Source organism: Nicotiana attenuata, unplaced genomic scaffold, assembly GCF_001879085.1.
Source record: "Nicotiana attenuata strain UT unplaced genomic scaffold, NIATTr2, whole genome shotgun sequence".
NCBI classification, from domain to species: Eukaryota; Viridiplantae; Streptophyta; class Magnoliopsida; order Solanales; family Solanaceae; genus Nicotiana; species Nicotiana attenuata.
The window spans coordinates 34,086-47,812 of NW_017670422.1; the positions used below are offsets into that span (position 1 = coordinate 34,086).

At 37.7% G+C, this 13,727-nt stretch overlaps 1 protein-coding gene across 1 annotated transcript; it reads left to right on the plus strand.

Moving 5' to 3' along the window:
• Nucleotides 1–6: 6 nt before the first annotated feature.
• Nucleotides 7–10,888, plus strand: LOC109239205 (dihydroorotate dehydrogenase (quinone), mitochondrial). The gene is made up of 11 exons (XM_019405727.1): nt 7–313; nt 819–901; nt 3,896–4,219; nt 4,427–4,679; nt 5,226–5,306; nt 5,418–5,525; nt 5,623–5,652; nt 8,680–8,817; nt 8,911–8,948; nt 9,046–9,145; nt 10,522–10,888. The coding sequence occupies exons 1-11, from the start codon at nt 167–169 to the stop codon at nt 10,594–10,596; spliced, it is 1,377 nt and encodes a 458-aa protein (XP_019261272.1). The 5' UTR covers nt 7–166; the 3' UTR covers nt 10,597–10,888.
• Nucleotides 10,889–13,727: the final 2,839 nt, after the last annotated feature.

The following is a 13,727-nucleotide window of genomic DNA, read 5'->3' on the forward strand; positions in this document are numbered from 1 at the left end:
CGCTCCCATCTTGTGCCCTAAAAACTCTTCTCAGTCATTATAATCTTAGAATCAACAGCAGTTGCTGTCTCTCTTTTGTTCGTCCAATATACCGAGCATTTTTTGAGTAGTAATTTGAAGGGTTTATTCAGTTGTTAAATATTTGATTTTCGTTTTGTTTAAGAAAATGAGACAAAGGGTTGGATTTGCATTGATTAGAGAAAGCTTGTACCGTAAGCTAAAACCAAGCTCTGTTCCCAGACATTATTGCACTTCTTCTTCAGCTAATGTTCCTCCTATTCCTTCACCTAAGATTCCTCATTCTTCTAAAAAGGTACTTCCTTTTCTATCCCTTCTACTTGGTTTTACGATTTTGTATCTTTAATTTTGTCAGCTTAGAGTACTCTTGTAATACTAGAGTAATTGTCTTGCTGAAAACTACAGGAAAAGTTTTGTAAATAATATGTATGTATGAAATTGAGTGACCCAAATGGTTAAAGTTTGTATTTAAATGGAATAAGGTTGTATTTTTTGAGTAAGCCTGGTATTTAAGTGAGAAGGGTAGAGAGGTGGACACATTATCCTTGAGTTTCGAAGGCTGCAGTTGGTCTTAAGGGTTGGCCCCAGACAGAGTTTCAAAAACTTTTACCCTTTTTCTCGAGAATATTAGAAGTTTAATCTGGAAATTTCCCAATTTTAATAAATATTGATGGCCTAAAGGTGGATATGATAATCGCCTCTGAGGTCAGGGCTCTAATTTGCTAAGGCTTTTGCAAGGGTTAGTAATCTCTTCTTGATTCTTCTTGTATTTTAATTCAGTATCTTGGTTAAAACTGTAGGGAAGGTTGTTTACAGGAGCCACTATTGGTCTACTAATAGCTGGGGGAGCTTATGCAAGTACGGTTGATGAGGCCACCTTCTGGTACTGAATTTAAATCTTTGAGATATTACGTTTTACAGCATTGGCTGTAGAATTGTTGAGAGACAAATAAATGCATGTGTTGTGTATAGATTTCTTTTCATGAATCCCGTAGTGAACCAAACAAAGGAAATGTGATCTGGTGTAATTGTTTTTTGGTGCATTGGTTGAATATACACACACATACACACAAGCACACACAAGAAGAGAAAGTAAATGGTGCGCTTACATCTTAGTATGGCTGCAACTAACCATCCAAACGCATTCTTCCGATATGGGTTTTGATTTTCGAGAGGATGCATGAAGCTTACTATTCTTTTGTATATTTTAGCATATCTAGATAGGAGACTCAACCAAGGGCAAGAGTAGTAGGATTCCAATTCAGAGATAATTTTGGACTTATAACTCAGTAATGTGTCCTCATAAAATAATCAACTCAATAATGTGAATATTAGAGTTCGAATGACGCAAAATTTCTCCATCTTGTCTCTCTTTCTGCCGAAGTGGTAAGTGATGTAGATTTTGAAGGCTTCAAGCAAGCTATTGGAAAGAACCAGATATTTATAGGTAGTTACTAGAGGGAATATAGAATAAGAGGCGCAGGAGGTGGGTATTAGTTTCACACCTCTTATTTGCAGATGATACATTGGTTTTATATGAACTCCAGACCGTATAGGATAGAGATTATTCAGAACTTTCATATGATTCAAGGCAATTGGACTGTGTATCAACATGAGAAGGTCAGAACTAATTCTGATTGGGGAGCTGCACAACATACAATATTGACAGAGTGACGAATGCTAGGTAGGACAAGTGGACAGTTCCCCATGAAATATTAGGACTTCCATTGAGAGGGAGGCTCGAAGATGGAGAATTGTTCCAACTAGTTATATGAAAATTTAAAAGAAAATTGGAAGGGCGAAGAAATAACCAAACTTTTGTGGCAGAGATGATGGCAAGTTGGGAGTTAGGGAAATAGATTTTTAAACACTTCTAGTTCTTGTATCTTTTGCTATTATGGGAAGAAAGAAATTGGAGAAACTTGAAGGATCCAAAAGTTTCAATGATAAGAGAGAGGAAGAGTTCTTTCTTGTTTCGTTTGTATTGTTGGTGTAAATTGCTTGCTACTTGCATGCCTAGCTGATTAGATTTTTGGTAGGCTAGAGAACATAATGTTACATTATACTTTTGTGCGGTTAATATTATCGAAAGTGGGAAAAGGGCCACAGATGACTATAACACCAGGATCTTTGAGGGAGTTTACCATATAAATTCAAAAAAAAATTTATTGATAGTTCTAATGCATATACTGTTTTAAAGGGGCTAGCAATACATTGACAAAGTAGTTTTCTAAGTTTTAGCTCTTAACTTTTTTTTCTAGGTCTCAGTTCATATGGAATTGGAAGAACTCAGTATTCAAAGAGCAGTCAGCATCTTAGACTATAGGAGGTTCAGGCAACGGGGAGAGAGATAGTAAAGCTACCAGCATCTGTTTTTGGTTAGACTTTTTGTCTTTTTGTTTTTTCAGAGGGGTAGGACTGGGGGTTGGAGATGATCTCTACGTTGTTTATGTGGAAGTAATACTCTTAGTAAGAGTTGGAACAACCTATAAACAGTGTTATCAAAAGCGAAAGCGCAAAAAAGTTCTAAGGTCTGATGGGGCTTTAAGCGCAAACCGCAAATTAAGCGTAGGCTTTATTGAAGAAAAGCGCAAATGGAGAAAAAGTTCAAATATGTATGTGTAGTCCAAGACTAATATCTATAAGCATGAATACCAAATATATGGACAAAGAAATTGAAGAAAATTTACGTTAAAGTGAAATATCAATTGTTTAGTGCCTCTTCAGGATTATGCTCATTGGCAAGGAAAAGTGTGCCTTAGAGCCTTGATGACAACACTGAAGCGCCCGCTAAGCGAGGCGAAGCGCTCAACATGTTTTGAGCCTCGCTTTAGGGCTTAAACATGCTTTAAGCGCGCCTTTGATAACACGGCCTATAAAAACCTAATAGATGCTTTCCTAAGTTGCTTGTGAGATGCAAAGATAAAATAATGCTAGTTGGTGCTTCATACTAGTGCTGGCATAAAATTGAATTTTTGAGAGTATGTGTGTGGTGGCTGTTTCATGTGAATGCTATCTTAGAAGTTGCTCCATTGTGAATATTAATTTATTTACTTGATAAAGTAATGAATTTATTGATATGGGTAAACCCCCTTATACAAGTGGTACACAAAAGGTAGAGAACCTGCATTGTCCCTTATACAAGTGGTACACAAAAGGTAGAGAACCTGCATTGTATGGTTCTCTATTGTCACCCAGTCATTTATACTAACATGAACCTCGTGGGTGCTCCAAAATTTTACCAAAAATGAAAAGACTAGCTCTCAACTGTACAATTTTATTTTCTGATCCTTTAGCAGCTCTTTTGTTTAGAAAGTTAACAGTTCCTTTATATGTTGTACTTCCTTCAAAATACCGACATTAGTGCCAAAGGAGCTGCATTCCGTACTCGGCTCTTCCTTCTTCTTTTGAAGGCCAGCTGTGCATCACATTTCCAAAAAATCAACTGTAAATATTTATTTCCTTGGGGTTTGAGCATGGTGCTTCTTAAATTAGAGAGAACTGATTGCCTATACTTTCTGATGGTTTCTTCAATTAGCTAGATTTTCTTGCCGAGGCAGAATGCTGAAAGGATTTTGGTGTGCTTCTATGAGCTTGTTTGTCTGAATTACTTGGATGTTATATGTATAAAAGATTTTTGATCATCATACACATATAGGCATCTTTTGTATTTGCTGTTTGGTTTATGAGATTCTTTTGACAATCTTTTTCATCTTGTTGGCTTACATAAGCACTTTGAACCACTTCCGATTCTCCCTTTTCCCTTTGGCTGAGCATGTTACTTGTAATTCGATCCCCCTTTTTATTTCTGGTCGGCTGTTGTTTATTACAAGGTTTGTGTGAAAATAACATTTATTATGTTTCAAAAAACATGCAGTGGCTGGCTATTCTCAGCAACAAAACTTGTAAATCCGTTCTTTGCATTTCTGGATCCAGAGGTTGCTCACAAACTGGCAGTCTCTGCTGCAGCCCGAGGGTGGGTTCCAAGGGAGAAGAGGCCAGATCCTCCTATATTGAGCCTTGATGTCTGGGGAAGAAGGTTCTCAAATCCTGTTGGTCTTGCTGCTGGTTTTGACAAGAATGCTGAGGCTGTTGAAGGATTGCTTGGATTAGGTTTTGGCTTTGTTGAGGTTGGCTCAGTAACTCCCATTCCACAGGAAGGCAACCCAAAACCACGTATATTTAGGTTGCCAAATGAAGGGTAAGAATGTATGTCTAATCAGATTATGTTACTATCAAGATCTATTATGTTGTCTGAGCTTGAACTGCTTTTATGTTTTTTGGTTTACCGGTGAAGTTCATTTCCTTTATTGTAATAATTAGAAAGCTTGATACTTGTCAAATATTAGAAACTCAAAAAGCTTGATTTTGAAAGTTGAAAAAGTGAGAATCCTTTTATTGGTGGCAGTGCTATAATAAATAGGTGTGGCTTCAATAGTGAAGGAATCGTTGCGGTTGCCAAAAGATTGGGTGCTCAGCATGGTAAGAGAAAGTTGGAAACATCTAGTACTTCATCTCCAGCAGGAGATGAAGTCAAGCATGGAGGGAAAGCTGGTCCTGGTATTCTTGGTGTTAACCTTGGAAAGAATAAAACAAGTGAAGACGCTGCAGCAGATTATGTGCAAGGAGTCCATACATTATCTCAGTATGCTGACTACTTGGTAGATCTCTGAAATGAAATGTTTCTTTTACTTGGATATTCTTGTGCATGGCTCGTGGGTTACACCTGTTTGGTGTTCCTTTTTGTTTTCACATTGTGTGTAAATTTATTTGCTTTTGTGATATAAGTTCTACAAATGTCTATAAATTTGTTTATCATTTAATTATCTTCTAAAATGAAAGAAATTAGGTATTAGACTGCCATTTTGCTGCCTGAAGGAGCAAGGCACCCCCACCCCCACCCCCCACCCCCTCACCCCCTAAAAAAAAAAAAACTCCAGAAAAAATTATGGACTAAAAACTTGTTAAGTTCTTCTGTTCTTTTTGTTTTCTGTACATGAGATATTGCTGGCAAATGCTTTCATTCCATTTCATCATTTGATAAAATGAAAAAAAAACATGGTAATTTTTCTTTGTGTGTGAGAACAGTTGGGTAAACTTTCTCCAAGTTAAATTCTCTTGATGAAAGGAGACATTTTCTACCAGCTTCTGGAGACGCCTTACCTCCTTTGCTTATAAGACTGATTCATTCTCCTTTACTGCTTTAGGTAATTAATATCTCATCCCCAAATACTCCAGGACTACGCCAGCTTCAGGGAAGAAAGCAGTTGAAGGATCTTGTGAAGAAGGTTTTTGCCTGAGATGTTGCCTTTCTGTTTCATTGTTGTAATTTATCTCTGGTAATATGTGCCACCATTTTGTCAAGTACTAGATTAAGTCCTTTCAGTGCATTTATTTAGGTTCAAGCAGCTCGTGATGAAATGCAGTGGGGTGAGGAAGGACCTCCGCCTTTACTTGTGAAAATTGCTCCAGATTTATCTAAACAAGATCTTGAAGATATTGCAGCGGTATGGAAGCTTTTCTACTCATGTAAACTAGCTTGGGATTGAGGCGTAGTAGTTTTTGATTTTGTTCTTATGGGTTGTTTGCTTTGTACTATTGTAGGTGGCTGTTGCTCTTCGTGTGGATGGACTGGTACATTTTGAAAGAAAAACTTTTAGTATTCTTTTTCGTGTTATTTTATTAGTAATTCCTTTAGTGTTGGATTTTGAGCACTTTGGTGTTGGGAGATTCTTGATGACATTATCTAATTTGTTTCTGACTACCTATCCAGGAAGGGAGAGACATTTAATCTATAGTGACAAACTGTTTGTTCCATGTAGAGGTTCGCTGTTTAATACATCCTCAAATAATCATTAAAAGCCGGAATATATCCTCAAATAATCATTAAATGCCGGAAGGGGGGAGCCTTGGAGCAACGGTAAGGTTGTATCCGTGTGACCTATAGGTCACGGGTTCGAGCTGTGGAAGCAGCCACTAATGCTTGCATTAGGTTAGGCTGTCTACATCACACTCCTTAGGGTGCAGCCCTTCCCCGGACTTGCGTGAACGCGGGATGCCTTGTGCACCGGGCTGCCCTAATCATTAAAAGCCGAGAAACTCAACTTTGAAAACAAAGGACCTGCTTGTTATATGGATGATTATGTCATATCTTCCAAATTGGCAGCACCCTACTTTTGTGGCTTTAAAATCCATGATTTTCCTGTGCCGTGCCTTTGTGGGTAACTCTACCCAGCTTTCATTGACCGTAGTAAATTGCTCTGTTTGGTTTTAGGAATTTGGGGTGTCCAAGTTAACTTGGTTTCCCACCTTTCACTGTATGAGAAAATTGGTTATCTCATGGATGGATTGCTTTAGTTCAGTTTTTACTGTGCTACAGTATCCCTTCTGGGAAGATATAGTTTTGATTGTGATATCTGCATTTGCAGTTGTAGGCTTAAACGTAGTAAAGTTTTAAGGGTGTCTACTTCATCCTACCAAAAATCTCAAGCTTTCAGGGCGTAAACTTTTCTGAACCGATCTAATTGGTCAAATTATCCTCTCTATCTATAGACTTCTAAGTTCCAAATTGCATCCCCGTTGGTCAAATTGTTGCCCACTTTCTGAAGCTCGAAATTGTTTCCAAAGTATTTCATCAAAGGAATCTTGCATTCCCTCCATTTCCTCGGTCTCTTTCTTGGTCACTACTATTTGATAGTCAAGGCGGTTTTGTTTTTGGTTTAACCTTTCATTTGTCACATATTTGCGTATTTACTTGGAGTCTGAGAGGATCCCAAGACTGTCTTCATAGCATTAATTATGGAGTCAATCTTGGAGCTTGCAATGTACCCTTATGCTTCCTTATCCTCAAATTAATGGTGGACATAACATTCAACTTTCAACAATCTTGAAATCCGCTAATTGTGGCTTCCTGTTTGTTAAAGCTACTTACTGATCACTTTCAGTCCTGGACATGTTATTGATGGAAACTTTATTTTCTATCTAGTGACAAAAAAAGTAAAATTTCAGTTGTTACAAATAATTTATAGAGAGATTTGGAAGTTTGTGTTTATCTGCAAACAATTTGTCTGAACCTTGTATATTTATGGATACATGCCAGTTAGACTGTCCAGCATCAAAATGGCGGTCGCTTTCAGTAACAACTAGAATAATATCAGAAATAACTTGAAGAAACTGCTAAGAATAGGGGAAGTTGTCCTCTTCTGGTCCGAAAATTTAACAGCTACTATCATGGCTAGCAGGAAGGGCGTTGTTAAGCGAAAGGGAAGGTTACATGTAATGCTAGTTTACTTGTTCACTATTGAGGTTAAGATATTGGATTGATCTGAAGAATAGCTTATAGCTACAAGATCTGCTGCCTCATCTACTACAACTCTTATTCCCACCGATGATAGAATATATTGTAAGGTAGTAGCCAAATTTAGGTTAACATTAATTAAATAATAGTTCTGACAGAAAATATGTAACTTACAAAATATTTAAATTGTTGAAATGTGTGGCTATCTCGTCTAAGTTGTTAGAGAGCACACTTTTATTTACTTAATTATATCTTCAACAAGCCTTCTTACATGTGCGCCATATTCTTTTTCATGGCCAAACACGTGAAATTCTTATTACTAACTAGTAACGGTGAGACTTGAACCCAGGACCTTTGCCTGCTCTTGTACCATGTTGAAGTGTGTGACCATCTCATCTAAGAGCTTAAGGTATTAGAGATAGCACATTTTTGTTTACTTAATTGTATCATCAACACTATGAAGCTTGACATGCCTTAACACTTTTCCTTCTTTTTCTTTATTGTTACCAACTTGGATGGTGCAAGCACCTTTCATTTGTATTATGTACGCAAATATGACTTCAATGCGTGCAAAAACTATAGATGTTCTAAGTGAAATAATAGGATACTTCCATATAACAAGATTGCAGGGAAAATATGGTGGACTAAGGGAGATACATTTTTGTCCTTTTTATAGTTAGAGGAGCAAAACTATTTATTAAAATTTGTAGAGTTCGGGGCTGGGAGGACATATGAATATAGTACAAGGAAAAGGATACATGCTATGACGATTTTTTTTGGGAACTCGGATTGGAGAACATTCCGACACAGAGAATTGGATCAACTGGTCACTTATTCTATGATATTCACATTTGAACTGTTAGATCTTGGCTTTTTGTAGTATAATGTATCAGGATTTTCATGAAACTGACACCAAGGTGGTGCCAATCTCCAATAATAAGAAATGTTGATGTATTAGCTACCAGAAAAGGGGAGCGAGAAACAAAGCTTTCTTATCTGGATATTGTAAGTTCCTCCAACAAGTTATATATGCCTCGTGGTTGCTCCAGGGATCAAGCTAAGCATCAAGTAAAGTGGGAATTGAAGTTCTTACGTGAACCATTGCTTGTAAAAAAAAAAAATTATGGCATTGGCATTACTTCAAATGCTAAGTGTGTATCCATGGAGTAATAACTATTGGTAGGAGCATTCCTCACCTCCCCCCATGTCCACCCTACTCCCCAAAAGAAAAGAAAGCAGAAATAGAGATATGGGTAGCGAGGTTTATGTTCTCTTTTTTTTTTGTAATGTTTGACCTCCGTATTCCGCTAAAATGTTTTATTTTTTAACAATAAATACCAACATCATATGCTTGATGGTTGTAGATTATATCAAATACTACTGTCCAAAGACCAGATTCCATAAGTCAAAACCCTGTGGCTCAAGAGACTGGTGGCTTGAGTGGGAAGCCACTCTTTGACATGTCAACAAATATACTGAAGGAGATGTACGTTCTGACTAAGGTATGTTCTGTTAATCCCCTTGCATAGAAATTTGTGCAAGCTGCTGTGCCGGATTTGATGCGACAGATAACCTCAATATGCCTGTTCTAACAGGGAAGGATTCCTCTGATTGGCACTGGGGGTATTAGCAGGTACTCCACTCCCTTGTCCATGATGTAACAAGTAATAGCGTCCTTGATTAGATTTTGCAGTATCTACTTAAATACTTGTATTATGCATTTCTTGCAGTGGCGAGGATGCTTACAAGAAAATTCGAGCTGGTGCCACTCTTGTTCAGCTTTATACAGCATTTGCATATGGAGGCCCTGCACTTATCCCCGATATAAAGGTATTGGTATGAAGTATTTTGGAGTTCTGAATATGTATCATATATTCTTTTTGTTTTGTTTCTATAAATATGTACAAAGTATAGTAAAGATGTTGTACAAGATAATACACCCTGATTCTAACAGATATTCTGGGCATACATTTCAAAAGTATCTCTTGCGTTTCGATCATGGGACTAAGGCTGATTTTCGAGTTCCCATGAACGAGATGCAAGAGAATTTTTGAAAAATGCATGTTAGGACCTTTTCTTTTTCTTTTTTTGCTATTAGTTTATTTCTTTTTTCTTTTGGGGTCGAATGTTTTTTGGCTAGTATTAACTTAAAAAGTTTGTCCATAGAATAATGATTAGGTAGGGTGTAAGAAAGGAGAAATTTTTTCTATTTTCTTTGGGCTGGGGAAACTGCAAGGGGCGACGGGGCCAGTGGAAGAAGAGGGATAAGGGATGAAGGGGTAAAGATATACCCTTGGGATGGGTAACAATATTAAGTCTCAAAATATTTATAAGAAATTTAAGCATCCGTTTTGCTTTTATACCATGCACAAGGTATTAGGTATATACCATGTGTGTGCAAATCCACCACTAAAATACAACCACTCAGAGGACTGATAATCCACCCCTTATTTCATTATACTAGAATGATATCAAGCATTAGATGAATCAATCCAAAAGTATAGCTCCCTGTCTAGTGGTTTTGCATACTTCCTACCCCCTTCTTATCGGGTGGGGGGGGGGGGGGGGGGGGGGGTGCAGCAGTTTCTCTGGGGGACTTCACCGACATTATGTTGCGTACTATTTGGTGTTTTTAACCTGGAAATTGGCATAACTTGTAATCGCTTCTCTCCTCATAGACCTTATGCTTGATGGATGCACTGAACATGGTTGTAAACTTCGCAGGCAAAATACATACTTTACCCATCGACCTTGTACTCAAATCCCTCTTACACACTTGTTAAACACGGGAATAGTATTACACACCAAAACTTTTTCTTTTATGTGTAATACACGTGTGTGACGCATGGCAAAAGAGGTGTGTAATTGACACACTTTTAAAAGTTTTGGTGTGTAATACTATTCCCGTGTTTAACAAGTGTGTAAGAGGGATTTGAGTACAAGGTCGATGGGTAAAGTATGTATTTTGCCTTGATTTTACTTCACGAGTATTAGTGATTGCAAAAGGAAAAAATGCACATTCTACTCCAATTTAATCATTTTTGAGATTAGACTAAGCTGCTTAATCCTCCGCAAGCCTATTTGTTACTACTCTACATATTCTGCTCATATATTGCGACTTGCTATGATGTCTTCTTTATTGCTACTCTTGTTTGTAGATGAGTGAACATTTTGCTCACATATTGCAACACTATCTCTTTCTGTAGGAAGAACTTGCTCGTTGCTTAGAAAAGGATGGTTATAAGTCAATCAGTGAGGCTGTTGGAGCAGACTGCAGATAGTAGTAGTTGATATACTAAACAAGTCTTTTGAGTTTGAGGGGCAGAGCACATTTTTGCCACTTATAATAATAAATGATATATTTATGGTTTCCTCCCATGTGGCGTCATATCATTTGCTTCGTAATTTGTGATGTCTTCCCAAAATTTAGCTGTTTAGGGATTACTCGTGGCAGGTGAACCGTATTTTTGAAATGTAATATAGGAACGAAATTTTGTATTTTTGGTTGAGTTGTTTCTTGATATGGAATTAAATCCACACAATACAAAGTGAAAGGAAATGCTCATAATTTTACTTGGCTTTCCTAGTGCTTTACAGACAAAACGTGCTTGTAAATAGGTAGTTGGATCAATTTGTGAAAAATATCGTGTATTTTAAGTTGTAATTTCTTTGGAGGAAGGAAAATTGGTTAAGGTCAGATTACACTAGTGTTCAAAAAGGAAAGCAAAATCTACATATAGGTAAAGCTAATATTTAACACACACACCTTTTCATGCTTCACTTGCACTAGTTTTTTTGCAACAATGTCAGCAAGATTCAAGAACATGTAAAATTATTTCTCAATCTAAGTTTATAAACTTAGGACAAGAGAATAAAGGACATTGATTAACTCGACTTTCATTTGACATAAATCACCCTAAAAAGTAAAAACGGGTCCTAGCCTAAGATGGAACAAAAGCGGACCAAATAGAGAAACAAAAAACATAAACAGAAGTACGTTAATGCTCATCCATTTAAAGTTGTAGTTATGTGCAACTGTTGTCATTGATTAATGGATAAACAATAAACAAGTATTTTGGACAAGGAATTCTGCAGCTGAAGTGATGGCTCTTAATTGATCAGATGGATGGATCATAAGGATAGTATAGAAAGATGGTTTTCAGACTTTCATTTTATGGTACCAAAGTATAATTTTGCCACTTAAAACTACATTTCGAATCAAACTGTTTAATTCATAAAACTGGATAATTTTCTCTACATATAAAAGTTACCTCCCGCTTACCCGACAAATTTTATTAGTGGAAAAATATTTTATCAAGCAAGTTTTACCGGATGAATGAGATATATATTGGATAAAATCTTTTTACACCTCTTCGTGGTTTCCGCTCTTTCTTCTTGTTTTAATGCCCCAAGTTGATGAAACGCAAAAGCCTGGTATATTTTTTTTACGCTACTCTGTCGCGACCCCAAATATTCCGGTTGTGATGGCGCCTATCACAGTACTAGGCAAGCCAACCAAACATTTACCACAACAAAATCTTTTATAAAAATCGTTTTTCTAGTATCGAATAAGTCTCAAGTTCGTCATATGAAATAGATGGATAAAACAGAATATGCGGAAAACCAGAACAAAATACCAACACAGCCTAACAAATCCGGTGTCACTGGTCAAGAGCCTCTAAATACAACTCAAAAACTAACTGAATAATACATCATAAGTCTGAAAAAACAGAATACTAGGATAGCAAGGAGGAAAGCAGGGCTACGAACACCGTGCAGCTACCTTGCGATCTCCGGAAATACTCTGAGAGTGCTGGAAGCTCTCACTCCGATGCACGAACACCTGGATCTGCACACAAGGTGCAGGGAGTAACGTGAGTACGCCAACTCAGTAAGTAACTAAAGTACATAAAGTCTGTGTGCAGTGACAAGCATTTAAAAATCATATATCAGGAAATCTCAACAAAAATATCAAGTCAAAAATCTACGGTTCAGTAATCAATTTAACTCGTAAAAACTCAAGTCTCAGTTAAAAATCCTTGGAAACATTTATTCAACAATTTCAGTAGAGGCTCAGTAAATAAGAAGAGCGAAAACAGAGAAAACGTCATAAACAGGCCCCTTGGGCAAGATATCACTCATAAGTATAGCCCCTCGGGCAAGCCTCTCAGTCACTCGTGACTCAGCTCTCCTCACACAGTACCCACTCTCAGCACTCTCGCTCAATAATTAGCTCATAGTATTAATAATATTGATAATCGCTGCGGCGTGCACCCCGCTCCAATATATATATAATAATCGTTGCGGCGTGCACCCCAATCTAATATATATAGTCGACTACGCTCACTGGGGGTTTACAGACTCCGGAGGGGCTCCTAAAGCCCAAGCGTCATATCGCTGCGACGCGGAGCCTGATCCAATACATATCACTGCAACGTGCAGCCCGATCCATATAAGTATCGCTGCGGCGTGCAGCCCGATCCATAATATATACATATATATAATAGCGTTGCGGCGTGCAACCCGATCCAGATTGTATATATATTCCTCACCATTAGGTCCTCAACCTCTCTCAGTCATTAACCTCACGGCCACTCGGGCATATCGATAAAAATCAGGGAACTCAGCCCAAACAGTTTTCATATATTAAGAAGTATAGTAATGAAACCGGTTTTAAATAATAAACAGGTAAAACATGACTGAGGATATTCTTTCAAATCAAATAGAGTGAGGAAAGTAGTAAAAATAACCCTAAGGGTCTAAACAGGTCGGCACAAGGCCCCAAACACGGCGTACAGCCCAAGATATAGTATAAAACTCCAAAATACGGAATATCATAAGATTTCAAATCAAACACGCGGCTTAATAGCCGCTACCGGACGGACCAAGTCACAATCCCTACCGGTGCACGCCCACACTCTCGTCACCTAGCATGTGCGTCACCTCATTTATCAAACAATACGAAATACCGGGGTTTCATACCCTCAGGTCCAGATGTACAATCGTTACTTACCTCAAACCGGATGAAATACTACTCCGCGACTCCCTTGCCTCTCGACTCGGCCTCAACTCGCATAGAATCTATCCAAAATCAGAATCATAACATTAGAATATGCTAAGGGAACGAAGCCCATGCGAAAATAATCAAATTACAACACAATCCCGAAATTGCCTAAACCCGACTCCCGGTCCCACGTCTCGGAATTCGATAAAATTACATCAATAAAATCCTTGTCCTCCCACGAGTCCATACATACCAAAAATACCAAAATCCGACCATAAATGACCCCTCAAATCTCTAGATTAAGGTCTCCAATTTTCAAGCCCTAAACCCCCAATTTTTGATACTAATTTCCATAGATTTCAAGCTTAATTAGTCAAAAACCATCATAGAAACAAGTTTAGGGTCCAA